The sequence below is a fragment of the Branchiostoma floridae genome, chromosome 7 (assembly GCF_000003815.2).
Source record: "Branchiostoma floridae strain S238N-H82 chromosome 7, Bfl_VNyyK, whole genome shotgun sequence".
NCBI lineage: Eukaryota > Metazoa > Chordata > Leptocardii > Amphioxiformes > Branchiostomatidae > Branchiostoma > Branchiostoma floridae.
The window spans coordinates 9,838,826-9,858,064 of NC_049985.1; the positions used below are offsets into that span (position 1 = coordinate 9,838,826).

At 39.4% G+C, this 19,239-nt stretch overlaps 1 protein-coding gene across 4 annotated transcripts in view; it reads right to left on the reverse strand.

The window, feature by feature from the left end:
- Positions 1-19,239, reverse strand: part of LOC118420246 (protein Shroom3-like) — a 97,465-nt gene that overhangs the window by 54,427 nt on the left and 23,799 nt on the right. For 2 of the 4 annotated variants that reach the window (XM_035826968.1, XM_035826967.1), the window contains exon 2: positions 18,268-18,422. In XM_035826968.1, coding sequence (XP_035682861.1) covers positions 18,268-18,422 — 155 coding nt within the window. Of the gene's footprint in view, positions 1-98; positions 242-5,306; positions 5,421-18,267; positions 18,423-19,239 lie in introns of those variants that run through there. The other 2 variants (XM_035826969.1, XM_035826971.1) reach the window with 2 other exon arrangements.

The window sequence follows — 19,239 nt, forward strand, 5'->3', positions numbered from 1 at the left end:
CCTCCACCCATTTTCCATAGCTCCCCTTTGTTCCCAGACAATAGGAGGTGATCTGAGGTACCCACACGGACTTGAATACAACTCACAAGCATCCATACCTTGTGGAACAGGGTCATTCTGCAGAAAATATATCCATAGAGGTGGAAGTGAAGGGACGGTGGCGAGCAAACATGGCGCCAAGTGTTGACACTGCTCAGACTCACCACACAATGGCCAGGATTCCAGCCCATTCAACCCGACAAAAGCACCAGCCAATCACGAGCCAGGCCCACGCATATATTATGGTGATACCTGGGGTCTCCTGGGACATGGCCTTTTTAACCATGCAGGGTGAGGAATTTCCTATCAACAGGAATGATTAGCTATTACCCAGCCTCTTGTATCACCCCAACTAGGAAACTCCTTTCAAAGACTTATTCCACACTTGAAAATAGCCACAACATTGATATATTCCTTTAGTATAAGTTATTGTTTTGTCTTAAGAACCACTTTCAGCTTATAAGACAGGCCCTGATATAGGTGTTAGCTGTCGTCAGCTTCCTACCATTTAAGATCATTCCTCCCAGTAAGCCTACAGCCAGCAGGTGACTGAGGTATGCCAGAAAATGTAGCAAAAGCAGGGTTGTATGTCAGTCCTTACAGAAGGTGGCAGGAAGGGAGGAGACATCAAACCATGCTGCCCCCATTTTCTAACCAGACACAGCCTTCCAAATGGCCTGGATAGCAGGGACACATACTTCAGACACCACTTTTGCAGGCACTTTGACAGAGAAACTGAAGGATCCAGAGTTTGCAATCTATTTCCTGGAACAATTGCCCTTAACTTTCAAGCCTCTTTTCATGCCAACATCTTGCTGAAAAAAGGACGTAGCAAAGTGGCTTACTACATTCTGTTTTTATACATTTTGTAAGGAAGAACAGACTTTTGGGGGTCGTTTTTGTACCTGTCAGACAGAAGCTTGGTGCTATCATTGTCTTCCTGCGGTGACCCATAAAGACACAATGTAGCGGGTAAGGGACCGTTACCCAGGCTGCCTGACAGGTAGGAAACATGCCCCCAGGCCGAGGTGCAATTCAAATGAGCACCTCAGTAGGATGGCATTTACACCTCAGTGTGACATCATTCTGTCAGTATCATTCTTCCTCAGGCTAAATCAATTAAATTGGTCGTTTCTTTGACTCAAGGGCTTGAAAAAAAACTGTCTACCTGCACATGGACATACAGTATGCATTTTTCTATTTATGTTAGATATTTTTGTCACTGGCTCTACCATGTACATGTATAGTATTGTATAGGATAGTGATGAGTTTTATAATTGTCAGTTAGCCCTCTTTCTTCATGTTTAGACAGCCCCATATCTGCCATATCATCCAAGATATTATGAGTATGCAATTGACTTAAAACTACTGTGATACAACTCGTGGGTGTAAATTCCTGTGGTGATAGAAACTTATTGAGGAGAATGAAGCAAGAAAGGATAATATCATTTTTCTGCAACTACAAAGTTGAAACCTGGTGCCACTCATGGCACTAAAAACTTCCTATGGCCTCACCATAATCTACACTCCAGAAAGCACTGTATCAGAATTCTGTACCATTCAGCGCTATAAATTCCTGTGGTGATAACGCATTAAGAGTGGAATGAAGCGAGCAAGGACAACATCATTCTAGCCGGACTACACTGTGCCATTTCTACCCCCTTAGGAAGCTATAATGTATCCTACATCATTAGTCACAGCCTAGGAAGTCCCAACAAGTTCAACATCAAGCCATCAGGGAATTATCACTCCAACACATTATCAACTACTGACTCAGGCTCAATTTGGCCACTACCAAGTCAATATGTTGGTTCTAGAGGTTACAAAAATGAAAACAGAGTCTGATGAGCAGCTTTGTACACACATTTTTAGACAGTGAATAAAAGAAAGTCAGATTCAAGATTTTCTCAATCTTTGTTTTCATCCAGACCTCTTTCTACACCATATGTTTCCTTTAAACAAAGAAACAGAGAAATGAATTGGTGTGGTCTTATAAATCTACCATACATCCACTGCTATATGCAGATTTAGCACCGACCCCTGGATTCAATCTCATGCTATGATCACAGTAATAGGGACCAGGGACAGGCTGATAGTAATACATGGGATCCAAGGAGGCTTGCCATTGCGAAATGGTTTGTACTTTCAGAGCAAATTACAGGCCTCGTGGGATTAGGAAGGACATGGAAAGATGATAATGGACTTCTGTTCCCCGTGTGCTTTGAATTACAAGTATCAGTCGATTCCTGTGGCTAATGTTGCTATTGAGATACCACAACCTTACCCTGTGCACTGCCTGATTTCTCTAGACTAATAATTCATCTGTACACAAAGAACTTACAACTCCACAATGAATTAAAAGTTACATACTGTAAATATACATCTGTACTTCAATTCCTGATATCAATCCACAGAACAAGTGGCTTGAGTACAGTCTGCTTTTATCTCCCTTTGTCACCACTGTTGCCGAGTACATGTAGGCAGAAAATGAGAGTCAAGTTAGTACCTCCTGAAAAATGAAACAATTGACCTTCCAGTTTTAGGTTTACAAACTGAGCATGAGTTGTAAAACAATTGAGACATACTTGTGATGTGAGATTCCTTTCTTGTAACACTCCTATAAAGCCATTATCACTGTTAGCATAATTTGTGGAGATTAACGAGTTCACTCCCTTTCCACACCTTTATTTCCTCCCCTTCATATGGTACAAAATGCCTACTCCCTCTATAGGCCAATGACCACTGACAGTTGTTTATCAATGCTTGTGTTCATGTAATACAAACAGAGCCCTTGTTTCTCAAAAAGGTCTTTAAAGAATCAAAAGCATTTCCGCACAGATCTACCTAAAATCCTTACCAGTCTAACTACATGATCCCACATGAACATAACCAATGGCCTAAAAATTCCCAAATATCTCAAGGTTGTGTTGTGATTTTCTATGCAGGAAATCTCACCTGACTGCCATACCAACCATGCCAAACAACTTAACATTCTACCTGGTTAGTAGAACATGACATTCTTTCGCCTCTTCTTACGGTAAATACATTGCAACAAAGACCAGTTTCTTGGAAGGGAAAACTGTACATGAAAAGTATGCATAAAATTCAGAGCTACACAAAATTTCTTGGCCTATGGTGCTCTCGTCGGTAACTTCTTGTATGATGATGTCATTGATGACATCAGCACACAGATCAACTGAGACATGACTAATATACACGTACACATAAACCATTTTTCATTAACACTTCAAAGGGTTATGATAACAAATTTTACATCCTCCCTTTAGATCATAATAGATGACTTAAAGCTGTCTGCAGGATTTGGAATTCGAACGACCTCCTTATAAGGACATCACAAAAAACTGAAAGAAATCCCCCTGCATCACAAACTTCCGGTGAGCCATAAAATATTCATGCAGCCACTGTAGCCGTAATCAGCATATACTTCCACGTCACAAGGAAAGGGAGAACTAAAGCTGGGCAGGTCATTGACATGGGTGTGACAAAGTTATGTGGAGTAGAACAAATTGTGAAACTGGAGAAAATTTCCTATTTCCTAAACTACTGAAATTCTGTCACCAAGATCCAAATGCTATCAAGTTTACCACCCAATTCTTGTACAATCAATGTTACCTTCAAAGCAGGTCTGATCAGGTGTATCTGCACATATTTCAAGATGTTAAAGTTTACTAGGTCATCCAAGAGTATTGCTCTTTAATTCTTCATGAACTGCTAAGTACCTTACTATAGTCAAGAAAACAGCCATGCAAAAACTGGCAGACTGCACTGAAAGGTATCTTGGTTGACCAATACGATGCAGATACAGATACTGACAGCATCTCCCAGAGGTGGGAAACACTTCTGCTGAGTCTGCTGGTAAGTCTGTACCTTAGGTAATTACTGTCTTATTGAGGTCATCTGAATTAGCACCACCCCAGACTCTTGCACTTCAGTACCATCAATTCCAAAGGCTCTTGCCTCTTCAGCCCTGGCTCATTATCACGAGGAATCATTCTTATTGGGGCTATATCGTAAAATCATCTGGAATCATTAGTTTCCTTGATGGATGGCTCAGTTATAGGTAAAATTCCCCAATGTTTTCAAGACAATCAACTCAAGACACACTTGTCAGGTTTTTGATAGTGTGAAGGTGGCATCTGATTACCCAGTATTGCTTGAGGTTGCATCTCAGCAGTCTACTATCATAAATTTCTCTGTTTAGATCAAACACTATTGATCTTAAGTGGACTCAGGGAATATCCAGACAAGGACAGACCATCCCAAGTTGCACTGAAGCTATCAAGAAAATCAATCCATTAAAGACAAATGGTGAGTCTAAAACAGCAGTAAGGTGATTACCAAGTATTGCATCAGGCTGCATTTCCCATGTTTACTGCCAATATAACTGTCAAATGAAATCCAACAACATTCTCTGTGACATACATGAGCAGCTAAACCAGTCAAATGTCCCAAGACTTTTCCCCGATGATTTGTCTTCAAGATGTTCATTTTTTACTCTAGCACATTTTTAACTGGGGAGCTAACAAATTGGTGAGGCCCCAGTTGCAAGGGTACCCTGCCTAAAGCCACATGTCTGCTGCAGGTGTGCAAATCAATGAAAATCACATCAATCAAGACTTAGTAAATGCCGATTGTCAGAACAAGATGGCGCAGCAGCAGCAGAGAGTAACTGGCAAACAGTAAAAAAAAAGGGGGGAAGGTTAATTTATGTTGCTATGACGTACACTGCTTGCAGGATCATAAAAAATTGTGTATGCAAAGCTGCACATAGATTGATTGATTGAAGAGCTGACGCTCTCATCAATCATCAAGGGTGGTTTATGACCGTAACATGTAGGACGATCGATGCATGTTGGAATACACAAAAACATACTTTTGTCTCCAGTAGTTATGTCACACGGAAATGAGACCAAAGTATGTCACATGCGTGAACACACAAAATAACTGTAACTCAGGTTTACACAATTGATGATATTGTGCCAACAGGGCTGACTGCATTTACAAAAAATTTTTGTTAAACTACAGCACACAGAGATTTTCCAACACTTGCAAAATGTCCACAGTAACCAATTCATCATAAAACCCACAACTTGACAGGCCATGGTCAACTTGTGGTAAGACCCTGCACCATCTCTCAGCCACAGAAACAGAAGCCCACTTGTCAAACCACCCTGCACATCTATGTACTCGTCAACATTTGCTGTGGTTTCAGCCCCCATATCTCGCCGGGCATCCCGCATACTCACCCCACATACACCACCCTTGTAAACACCCACAGAGCCATCCTGACTTTGAACAGTAATCCGATAACGCACTGCTGAAACACACTGACGCACAGAGGCAGCGCTCTCCTCACATTTCCTCCTTCAAACACCTTTCTGTTCCTCGTGGAGAATATCCGCACTGCGTAATGCCAACGGTCTGATGGTATTTCTGGCATCAGCCTCACCCCATGCGAGTATAGAAAGTGACGTCAGACACGATAAACCGAAAAGTCCACAAATCATGTGATCATTGCAAAATGTATCTTATCCTCATTAAAAAAAAAACTTCTGATTAATTACAATAAAGATTAGATGACCAATAGCTTTCTCCACCAGAGAAGAATAAGAATGTTGCTCCATCTATAAGGTATATGCTGTGAATCTAGAGGAAAACATCATACAGGCATGTGAGTGTGTTGGTTTCCTGTCAAGAGGTTCGTCTAGTGCGCTAGCAGCTCCGGCACCAAAGTGATTGTGTTTTTCATAAGGGCCCCATTTCTGGCTCTTGTGGCTCGCTTAATGTCAAGTTCGAAAGCTTTTAAAGTTGAAGAATACTGTACACGTATTCTATTGCATTTATTTGGAACAAAGGAAATAATTGTTTGCTATTACCTATAATGTATTTTCTTTCCTTATTGTTGTATTGCCTTGGAGTGCCTTTCTAGCAGTTTCTACACTTCCAGCCATTCAAATCTTGACACAAACAAAATACACATAGTTGCTGCCCCTTTGCAGTACTTTGGTTAATGCTGGCTGTTCAATTTCCAATGGTCAAGGCCACATCAATTTGTTACTAAGTAGTTCTAAAATTTAAAACAATATTGCTAAAATGTTAAAGCATGTTTAAACCAGAGTCTGTGCAGAAAGTTTTAGGTGGTGAATATAACGTTAGTCGGGCTCATTCAAGTTATTATTACAGTCTTCTATTTTTGTCTCCTTCTCACATAGAATTTTGACTACAACATGAAAGACAAAACAAGGAAATAAGTAGGAGTGGCCTGAGGGGTGACTCATGAAGTTGTCAGACAACAGCACATGTTTGCGGACAAGTGATCAGTTCCCTGTGTCAGCAGGACCAATGGTGGGGGTTCCCAGGCAAGTGGGGAATCCTACAGTTGGGTGAGAACTCCAGCTACCACTTAGCTGGTCCAACATGCTGAAGAAAAATATGGCAATCAGATTCAGAGATGGCAAACTTCACCACATTATCCATACTGTTTTGTAACCCACACAGTCTCCCAGACAAAAAAAGGAACATGGAAGATGTACAATGATGCTGTTGCATAATATCACATTCACGCGCACACACACACACACTCACATACAAAAACACACAGACAGACATGCACACACACACTCACATATAAAAAAAACACACAGACACGCATGTACATACACACACACACAGAGACACATACACACACACACAAATCGCTGGACATTGACAAAGTCTCCAGAGATTTTGTTAAAAAGGAGCTAATCAAAATAAGTAGTAGGATTTAAACTGTGCAACGATCTTTCAAAACTGCAAATAACAACCTCAAGTATTTTGATGAGGACTGACAATTGATATATTGCATGTGGTGAGGTATTGTGTGGGGAACACAGTTTGACAGCTTTAGAGATGCAATGATTTATTCCAACAAGGTGATATTTTCTATCTCAAATTAAGATTATGGCCTCTTCACATGGCAAGTAGTCATATGACTTGTTGATTGCCCAACTATTGCTGTATTGCCATCCATAAAGATACTTGGGTGAACTTTTAATGAAGCTTGGAAGATATGAGATCATGTTCAGGGCAATGCATTTACAGAGGGGTCACTTTGTGGTGATATAGCAGTCTCTGTTTACACAATGCTTGATGTCATACATGTACATGGCCCATCTTACAGGCCTTGAGTTGCATATACAGTAGTACAGTAAAATGATGAATGTGTTTCTTGCTGCTGTGTGACCTTCATTCCAATGCCACTAGAGCCTTGATGAGCACTGACTCAATAAGGAGAAGAATTAAAACTGAAACTTGTATGTTCAATAAGGCAATAGTGGGATATAAAATATAAAACACATATGAACATTCTATGCACAACTTTTCTTGTGTTTTTGTCTTTTGGTTTGATTATTCTAGCACAGTCCCTGTCCCTGGTGCTGATCTTGCAATACTGGATGTTATCAGTTCCGGTGACAGAGTTGTCTTCCGTGTAGAAACCAAATCAAGGAATATGTCTATTTTACCTCTAGGCATTGGTAAAAACATTCAACCCCAAAAGTATATGAACTTCCGAGCTAAAACGTTAACTTTTTCCTCATGAACCAGCAAATATCATCTCCAGTAACATCACTCTCTACCAGGTAAAACCACATGACAGGAAACCAAGCTATTTGATCTGTGAGGCTTGACTGAGAGCTGTGACTACTGTTCTGCTCTGAAAGCAGATTAACTGTCCAGCTGAGATCTTTAACTCTTTCTTGTAAGTCAGCAAATGTCACCGCCAGTAGTATCATTGTCTACCTGCTAAAACCACATCACAGGAAAAAGAGCCACTTGATCTGGAAGGTTTGACAAAGACTGTGACAGTATTCCATCTAGCAGTGCTTCACAAGGGCAAGCAGCCGAAACGACCTGACAATCACTGTCACGAACAAAGGGTGTCTCTTCTGCAGTAACCCACATTGTCTACTTTGATGTCTTCTTTACTCTAACCACATCAACCATAGGTTCCGTGCAAGCATTATTGTGAACTATTCCTCTGGAGAATTACACCCACCCACATCACAGGCATACCAGAAACTTAATACACACACGAATGGTAAAGTATATTTACACACCTGTGAGAATATATAATTTCAGGAATATAACACCATGTTTACTTTGCAGATTCAGAAAACTCTAGACTTTTGATATACACAATATGTTTCTGGGATGGACTCTAAAGGTAGCAAAGATAAATATTGTCAAACATACATTTGTATTCCCAAAGTCTTGAACACATGTAACTTCTTCTCAGAAGGAACAACAAAAATATTTCTTATTAGATGATTATGTAATTTCAATGACTCCTTTTCCTAGAAAGTTTTCCAGAAAATTTGTTGTTTGTCTAATACTAGTAACAACTCACAGGTGGAAGCTGTTGGTTTCTTTAACTTTCTTCCTGTGCAAGTCAACCTTCTTGACCTTGATCCAATTTCCTTAAATTCTTCTTCTCCAATTTCTGATGAAGTTGAAATTAAGTTAAACAGAATCAACACAGGGTTTGAGGGTCACCCCAGAAGTCATTTTATGTAGGATGTCTTGAAAAGAGTGAAACAGCAACAAATGTATGTGTGTTTATGTGTGTGTGTGTGTGTGTGTGTGTGTGTGTGTGTGTGTGTGTGTGTGTGTATGTGTGTATGTGTGTTTGAATGTGTGTGTGTGTATGTGTGTTTGAATGTGTGTGTGTGTGTGTGTGTGTGTGTGTGTTTGAATGTATATGTGTGTCTCAGCAACTGACAATATAAAACGCCAATGAGTGTTGCCTTATATCCTCAGTGATACTGTTCAGTCTCTGTGGGACTGGCATAGTCACAAAGCATTATGGGTATGGGGGTGAAGTCTGCCATCCCTGCTTGCCTTATTCCATCCTTTGTGGAGAGACCAGGATAAGGTAAAGTCAGGACATCAAAGTCCCAGAAGTCAGGGCCATCTGGTTAGCTTCAGTCACATCACAATTTACTAGGATAAATATTTCCATCACACTGAAAACTTTGAAGTCTCTCCCATCCCACCTCCTCCAGATTGGAAACAGGAGAAGCCTGAAGTCTTATCTTGGATTAGGAAGTTGCCAGTGACATTTCTGACCCACAGTCTTCCCCACACTTTTGATAAGGCCACACCAATTTCATTTCTTGACTCTTGAATTAAATAGTTAAGTTTATTGTAATTTCTTGCCGGCGGGCTAATTGCAGATAACATAAGAAATTCAAATAGCGTAAAAACAATATGACAAGTGTCTACTCTAGTCTAAAGCTAGTAAAAGATAACTCTAGATCAAAAAAGATAATGTTGAGCTCAGGGTTGGGAGGCCATGTTGCTGATTTTCTTGGCTAAATATGTCATTATTTAAACTTATGAAAGTACATTTTCAACAGTTTCATTTCATTTTTTTGATGGATGGGGTAGAACTATTTTCTGTCCTGGAATGGAAGCAAATTTCTGTCCTGGAATGGAAGGACGGGTCCTGGAGACAGCGTGGGTTTAACTAAAAGAGCAGCATAAAACAGGGTCTAAGGGAAGAAAATGTACAATGTTGGTACAATGTTTCAGGATGTCAATATTTTCAGACACAGATATTCCTCCTCAACCTCTGTTGCTATCTTATCATTTTTTGCTGTGTTTTTTTTACTTTGATTTGTGCAAGACCCAATGAAAGAAATTGGTGAGGCCTAACAAGGCAATGTTTTTGTCTCCATAGACTTCATAAGACTCAAGAGAGTCTGACAGTTGATATAGTACAGGAATTGAACTTACATAACAGAACAAACATGATTAAACTGGGTTCGAAATAGGCATACTGGTGAGAAGAAAGGATCAAGCAGGTGTCGGCAACACTTGATAATGACATTCTTTTTTTGGCAAGCCCACAGGGGTATTGGGAGAAAAGTTACACAGTTCTGAGAAATGATATTGTGGCAAGAGAAAGTGGAGTAGGACACAGAAGTCAGCTGTTATTGATTCAAAGCAACAATATGTACACCCAGGAAATGAAAGGAAGTTGTAATACAACAATCATGAATATAGTTTCATGATATTGTGGTTGGCAAGGATCAAAGCTGCTACCTTTTTATTCCAGAGTCTAGCTAATTATAAGCAGACCCAAAATATATAAATATATATAATGTGTTCTTTCAAACATGAGACATGTGGCTTTTATCCAATCATATGATATACAAAATAAATGCATGCACTTAGGATTTCTGCAATGACTGCATTTTGCCACTAGACTAAACAGTCTGGGTAGTAATTATCTGGATATTGAAAGTACAGACTGCTCACAGCAGGGACATTTATTATGTTTTAGTTTTCAAAATAAAGAGGGATGGGCTTATGATTCTATTTCCCAATGGAATCCAGATTATAAAGAATATATGAGGTATATTTCTTTCATCTGCAATCTTTTCAGAGCTCAGTTTTCATATTTTCTAACATTTCATTCAAAGCAATGCAAGCAAACAAATATAGGTAAGTCTTATATTTCTTATTCTGTGCTTTGTTTTTTTTTTGCTAGGCTATTGCTCAATATCTTCTTAGGCAACCAGTACAAATTTGGGACCTCACAACACCAATGCTTGACCTTGACCTATGAGGAACAGGTATCAGATGTTCACCTTTTATCAGACACAGGTATACAGCTGCCGTGCTCTCACCTGACTCCCAAAGGTGATGTTATCTTAACCTTTCGGGAAGAACAGGCACTATTGTGGCCGGTGCACTGTAGGTGGCCTTCTAACATCACTCTGTTTACAGCTACAATGGAACAAAAACTTTACTGATGTTACTACCATGATTACATTGGGAGTAAAAACTATGACTGCAAAAAATCAATAATTAAGTTTACGCCACCACTTTTCATCATTTGAATTCGTACAGACATCAAGCATTAGATGTAAATGTAGGATTTTTGTTTGGAAGTTCAAGTCCAATGTCTAGGGACAACATGTTTTTAAACAACTTTCGAGAACTTGTACCAAAAACACAGTTCATTAACACCTGGTCCAAATAAACAAAGGTCTAATATAGAAGTCTATTAAGTTAGAACAAGAAAGGAATAGGCAGTGGCTTTTAACATCAAGGCCAACAATGCAATTGACCTTTCTTATAGATACTCAGGGTCAGAATCACAAAAAAACTTTATATCTATTACATCAATGTAAAGGCTGACGATTTAAGCAAAGTCTGCCCTTGATATTATGCACATATTTCAGTTAATTAGAACACTGACACCTAATTACTTGCTAAATGTTCTTGCCATGTACAAGAGTACAACTCCTGCTGGTTGGCCCTATGGGGGTTGCCCCCTGTGTCCACAGGGGCTTGGGATTGATTAGCCAGAAAATTGCAGCAACTTGCACTAATTAGCCGACCACACTTTGATTGACAGCAGCAGAAGCTGACACTGGGTCAGGCCCACAAGTGGTCACCACAGCAACTGTCTGGTCAGTTTCAGCTCAACAGATTACATAAGAAGCAATGATCTTTTTGAGACAAAGGTAGATTGTAATATGATCTCGGGGTAAGAAACATACTCTACAGGTCTGTATTCAGTCTGATATGCTGGGATTAAGGGAAAACATATTTGGTACTCTGGATTCAATCAAAGGGTTTACGTTATAAAGCAGAATTCAACTTTTGGCAAAGTATGATGAAATGTCATACTTTCTGAATGCAACCCTGGAACAGAATCCCTGGCTATTCTTGACAACCAGAAAATCTTATAATCTATGTTATTTTCTGGAATGTCAATTTACTTCAACCTGGTATTTCCTTTTTTAAGAAATACACAAAAATGCTAAGAATATTCAATAATATACCTTATAAGTTATCTGATTTTATGGAATAAGGATTCACTTCTAGGAACCCCAAGGTGCAATTAATTGGTGGGAACCTCCTGCCCACCAACAAGATGTCACAAGTTCCAAAATAATGTCTGCTCCTGTCTTCCACACATGGGAGCCTCGGCATACCACACTGTGGTGAAACATTCTGCCAGGGGTAATCAACAACTGTGAAACAGCGCCCGATTGGGTTACATGTAAACAGGCAATTAAAGTGGCATCCCTGGACAGCCGTCTACAAGTGTGGTCTTCTTCTCTGTTGGGACGAAACAAGGTGACTCGCAATACTGGAAATTGTACCTAGTAAGATCACACCTAGTATGGGACCTGTATTCCCATCTTGGGGATCAACAAATGACAATAGTCAATACCTTTCTTAGTCTATGACCAAGTTTGGTAAAGTCACTTCTTTGGAGGAGGGGACAATTAGTTCTGGAAAATTCATTGGTTATCACAGCAGTCCCTACAGAACACAAGAACAACTGTCAGCAGCAGAAAAGGATGAGAAAGGTTTCCCAGGACCCAGCAGGTGTGAGTTGAAATCTCCAAGCAGATGTTGGCTCCTAGTGCTTGTTTTGCCCAAGTCTGAATCTCTCTTGGTACAAGTCTCAGTCATACATTCAACAGGAAAAATATACCACAATCAGAGATGTAGAAAATACTACAAAAGAAAACAGTACAAAAGATGTGCAAACATCTGCTTGAAAACTAGCTGACCTGTGACCTCCCAGTCATCAATACTTGCCCATCTTCCCTTCTCTCCCTGTTGGGCCAAGTTTGCTGACACACAGCTGCCTGGGCTGGTTTACAACTGGTCTGAACACACAAGGCTCTGATGACAGGGCTTCTAACAAAGACAGATCACATCATGCCCAGGTGCATGGCACACATCTTGAGCCAAGACATTGACATGGTGAGACAAGATGGTGTTCCACTACCCTACTCTTTGTTGGACCTGTGCATAAAAGTTTAAGTTCTCCTCTGGAGAAGTCAAGGCACTCATTGGTGACAGGCCTTCCAACAAAGATCAGATAGATCACATCACCCCCAGGTGCATGGCACACATCTTGAGCCAAACCATTGACATGGTGATGGTGTTCCACTACGTATACCCTACTCTTTGTTGGAACTGTGCATAGATAGAGTTAGAGTTCTCCTCTAGCTCTGAAGAAGTCAAGCTTTCATCATGCCCAGGTGCATGGCCCACATCTGAGTCAACCAAGGCAACCACACAACAACTATTATATAGGACGTTTTCAATACACATGCACATGACAAAAATGAAGAACAACTGATGTAGTCACATGAAGATGGACCTCATTCGACAAAACTACATAAAATGTATAAACAGGGTACAAGGGTCCAGAATAATGTTTAAACTTCAAGGACAAGATTGACTTGGGTACTGCATACAAGTACGGTAAAAGTACCAGACAGTCAAAAATCCTTGCCAAAGCCATAAACACAGAAAGCCAAGTATCCACGCAGCAAATATCTTACTGCTTACCTTTTACACTACAATCAGCATCCTTCCAAGTAAAAGAATCCAACCTACTATCAGAAGTTTTCATACAGGCAAAAACTACATTGCACAAAGCTTAGCTGAAGAACAGTGCAGCTTCTCACAGACCACCACAATGCTGACTGTCAGGGTCATATAGGTCACATGAGGAGGGCAAACCAAATTTGTATTTTGGGTCTAGTCTTACCAGCTGGTTGGGCCCTGACACACTGTCAACTTGACCAGAACATTCAAATTTCCAGGATAGTTGACTCCAGTTACTACAGGACCTTACATGTATGCGTAGATACTGAGCAGTATATGTCAAGATCATGATTGTATACATGTATGCTGGATCACATAATCCTTTTGCAATAAATCCTTGCAATAATATTATATCTTTGATTCTTGCAATTTGAAGTGAAAAGAAAGAGGTCTGAAAATCAAAACTGCTCAGTGACTTCTATGCATTAATTTTTATTGGACATCTATTTTTTTAAAAATTAAAAAAATACATCAGCAATTATTAACACCATTGGAACATATAACAGGCAAGGATCACCTTGACCTATCCAAAGCGTTCGACACAGTTGATCACAACATTCTACTTGACAAACTCAACACATATGGTTTCAAAGGCTCTGTACTTAAATGGTTAAAAGATTATCTGTCAGAGAGAACGCAGTATGTTTCTAATAACAGTTTTGTCTCGTCCCAGAAATTTGTTACATGTGGTGTCCCGCAAGGCTCCATACTAGGACCTCTTTTATTTTTGATTTATGTAAACGACCTTCCCATGATATCAGACAAATTTTTCGCCTTGATATTTGCAGATGACACCAATCTTTTTATGTCACATAAATATTTTGATACACTCATTTCAACAATTAACGATGAACTTTGCAAATTAAATCAGTGGTTTAAGTCAAATAAGTTATCCCTAAATATAGACAAAACAAATTTCATCATTTTCACAGGAAGAAATAAGAAATACAGTAAAGAAATGGCAAAGTTACACATAGATAATAAACCCATTAAACAGGTATGTAACGCACGGTTTTTAGGAGTCGTTATAGATGAAAAACTCACGTGGAAGTTTCACATAGACATCATTTGTAAGAAAATTGCTAAGAATATTGGTATCATAAGAAAAGTCGCAAACTGCCTATCTCGTAAAATATTTATGACTCTTTACTACAGCTTGATATACCCCTACTTAACATACTGCAATATAATCTGGGCTAGTACTTACACTACCTCATTAAAACCACTGCACCTACTACAAAAACGTTTTGTTAGAATTGCATCAAACGCCTCTTTTATAGCAAATTCAGCAACTTTTTTTCACAATCTGAAGATTTTGACAGTATACGACATAAACAAATTGCAGTCAGCCATTTTCGTCCATAAAGTTATTCACAATAATTCTTTCTTACCAGTCCTATATAAAGACATTTTTAAGTACAACGCAGATATTCACAATCACAGTACAAGGCAGCAAAACAGTCTTAGACCTATCAAAACAAAATCGAACCTAACACAATTTACTATAATGTTTAGAGGCCCATCCATATGGAACACTCTAAGTCTTTCCCTACGAAATTGTCAGTCCCTTTCCATTTTCAAGAAACGTATGAAAAACAACCTTATAGAGAAGCCAACTATTTACTCCTGATTTGTTTTTTTTCCTTGTTTTTGACCATGTTATGCTCAATTATCATTTAGTATTATACCGTGTATTTGGTGCTCCTTTAACCTGTTTGTTTGCAGTCTTTGCACCCATTGTCTTGGTTATCTGTATTTGCTTTCATTTTGTTTTGCTAGCATGATTAATTGTATGATTTTGACTAATTTCTTTATGATCTGTTGATCATGTTTAGTTTTGTCTAATTTCAGTTTTTGATGTTAAGATTAATTGTAACGTTGTGTATGATCACTGAGTTATATTATTTTCACTTGGTTTATTATTGTTCGATGTATAATCTTCATGACCATTTAATTGTATCATGATTTGTATCTTTTGACGGGGGGAGAGTTTGTATAAGCCACATGGCTTTTTTCTCCCCCCTTGCACGTTCTGTTGTATTCTATAATTTTCTGTATGTATCATTTTTTAAAGTGCAAAATAAAATCAATCAATCAATCAATCAAAAACAATACATCTCAAGTTTGTCAACAAACCAAAATCATATTAAAAACTGTCCTTACCTTTACTCTGAAATTGTGATTAATGTTGCATTTGAGTTTCCTGTGGTTATCCTGAAACAACTTCTCTGCAATCTATGTTTTCGAAACGGTGTTTCCAAAGCGAGCAACTTCCTCAAAAACAACGCCTCCCGGACAAACTAGTTCACCCCCAGACCAAAACACACTAGACAAGCGAGAGGCATTCCTGCTATGCCACAGGTGATCTTTAGTTTCCACCTGTTTTTATCCCATCAGCCGGGGTCACAGACGCCATTGTCCGAGGTGGGTTTTAATGTCAGCCTCACCTTTGAAGCCCAACTTGATCTGCTCTTTTTAAAAGTATTACCCTAAATCTTTCACCGAGAGAAATTTGCTTCTATAGCGCACAGAAAGCGTGGAATCTTTCTTTGTTTCCCGTTCTGTCAACAGCGCTAAAGAAACACAGACACAACAACCAAGGTAAACACAGCATCAGAGTGAAAAGGAGCAAGGTGAAATGTTGCCCCCCGGTGACCTCTGACATTGAGACGGCACTGGGCGCCATTGTCTGAGCGGCTATTCTGGTCACGCGTACAATACAAAAACAAACGGGAGAATTCGAGACAGTTTGGGGATGTTATAGCGGAGGTAATAGCCGGTCATGATACAGCTTCAGGTGGCCAAGAAGGAACAGTCTTAAAAGTTACAGACATTTTCAAAATGGGATGGCAGAAATCAGAATGCAAGATGACATTATATCAAAACACAAAATCTGTAGACAGAGGGTGTACACTTCTTCATAGCTATAGGAGATACAATCACAGAGGAAGGTATTGTTACACTGCTAATGTGATCTGTTCAGCAGACAACAGGTAATGCCTGGCACCACAGTATCAAGAATGACATGCTACGTGTCATGATTTATGAGCATCAGAAATTTTGACACCATCCCCATGCGCATTACAAGTGGATGTAATTGAAAAGGGAGGATCTGTTTCGCAATGCTCCCCACAACAAGTACTCAGGATCTTCAAGTATGCATGATACAAAAGCTTCAAGGGGGGAGGTGTACAAGTATGAAATAATGCTATGGTGTTATGTACAAACTTAAGATTCAACTGTTCATAAAACAACCTCAGATGACACGTACGCCATAACAGCTGCCTCTTAGAACTTGTGACAGAATATTCCTAAAGTATTGTGAAAGGTTTCCTAGGACAGAAGACATTGACAGCCTTGATAGCCATCTCCCCCAGCCCTGTGCCACACCTGTAACTTAAGTAGTCTGTACACACGACCTGGCGACTCGAGTAGGAAAGCGGAGATGGGCCAGCGGAAGTTGAGGTGCCAAGAGTCACAGTTAAGTTTGATGTAGGATGATTTAGTACACAGATTGGTTTCAAGCTCGCACAAAAGATGCTGACTGTACTGTCAGCAAAAATCATGCACACTGTCAGCACACATCAAGTAGACTTTAAAAACAATGTCAGCTTTTGACATATAACAGTGCTGCTGATGATAGAAATTTCATCAATAAAGCGCCTGTAACCATGTATAATGCCACACCAATCCAATTTTTTGGTTCACAAACTTTTGAAAAAAAAAGCTGATTTAGGAGAGTGAGGAAAACAATATGTTACAGTACTAAATTAATATCAATATCATGCGGTTTCAGAGATTAAATACAGCCTGACAAAGTTTTCCACCCAGCCTTGTACTTCATTTTGACCTGTTGCTAAATTTTCACCTCAACATGCTGAACTCATTGACAAGGAAATAAATATAAGTGTAGTCTAAACCAGAAAACTAAAGTTTGTTTTCCCCATCCCACCCCTGCCCCACTGACAAATGACAAAGAAGTCCCCATCATGTAACAGTATATGTTCACACATGGGGAACCCTAAGTGCTGACATGAATGCATAGCTGGATGCAGATTAGGTGCAGAGATTGCTTACACACTAGGGGGACTTCAAAGACTGGAGCTTGCCGCAGGATTCGGGGATGTTTACAAGATATTGCCAAAGCAGTGTGACTTCCTTTTATCTGGTATATTGCAGATATTGGTTATCTAGAGTATACGGGCCAAAAGCTGAAGGAAAATTCCTCAACAGTTTCTGGCTCTGAAAACTGATATGACAATGCATATAATACTGTATTGGCTTAATCACAGAAAATGTTTTGCTTTGACTTTACCTTGACTGTTAGTATTGTCTTGACAAAAATTGTTACTTAATGTTATCATGAAAACCTGCACCTGTTAACCTGACAAATTTTAATCAACACATAATTTTGTTTTCTTGTAGCCATATTTCCATGGTAAAATAGTAATATGGAACTTGATACAGTTGACATATGCTTAAGAATGTTTTGCAGGTACAGAGGAAATATTCTCTTCAGTTCATATTGATACATAGAGTAGTTAACAAGATGACTTTTCAATGACGCTACTAAAAATAACACTGGAAGGTATAAAATCATATAAAGTCCAGAATGTTTTATGTGCATGTTTGTGTTAACTTAACGGTTATGCAGGTTAAGAAGACGAAGCGCACATCGTCTTGGATGAGATACTGTTCAAGTCTTGAAGACCTGAACGACACTGTGTTTTGTAAATGGAGCACAAAATAAACAAGGGAGACAACAACAAGGTATGACCAGAAACATTACAGAATCCAGCTCACCTCTTGACCTGGAGGTTAAGTGTTTTGGAGGCACTCTTCACCAGTTGTACGGCATGGAGGCGTGTGTTGCAGAACGTCTTGTTGATGTACAGAACCTCGTCTCCCACCTTCAGTCTCTTCTGCCCAGCAATGTCCGCTTTTCCCCCAGCTTCAATCTGAAGTCAAATAGAGAAACATGAAAGTGTTAAGACACATACGAATGCAAAACTACAACATAAGATTGTTGGACAAATACAACTTACTTTAGGCCAAACCATCTTACTTTGTGGGTTTTCTGACATCGAACAAAGAATAATGCTAGACTGAAAAATCAACACGAAAACAGAGTCTGGAGTGAAGTCTGCACTTCTGAACATACAGTCAGACTCATGTTTTCCTCCATTTTTCCCTTGACGCTTTTAACAATTTTAAAGTAGAATATCCAAAGGTTTACGAAAAAATCGGGGTGACCTAATGACAGTGAATCTGCATACATACCTGTACTGTAGGCTGTACATCCTATATACATTTCAACAGCAAGAAATACAGTTACTTAGGAGTAGACTGAGCCCATTCTGGCTCATTTCCAGAGCTGGAACAGAGCAATACTGTATCCTTCACACCTTATACAGGTGTGAACTATAGTCAGGTGACAATCCCAGACAGGCAAAAGCCACTTACAGACAACCACACCTCTGTAACGATACCTGTCAAAAGTGGCCACTCATCCAACCCAGGTACTTCAGGCACACAGACACAACAATGGCAACTTCTCATATCCAGGTTATCAAAATAGACAACCCTCTCCAACCCACCTCTAGGATGACAACCTGTCTCTATTTTTAGGCTGACAACTTCAGAGTGTCGACAGATTACCAAAGGACTTAAAATTAACAGTCACAATTTCCTATGATAAATTTACTTGTAGCTATTTACTGGTAGATAAGAAGTTTGGCAGCTTTTTATTTCCAGATTATCAAAATAGATAACCTT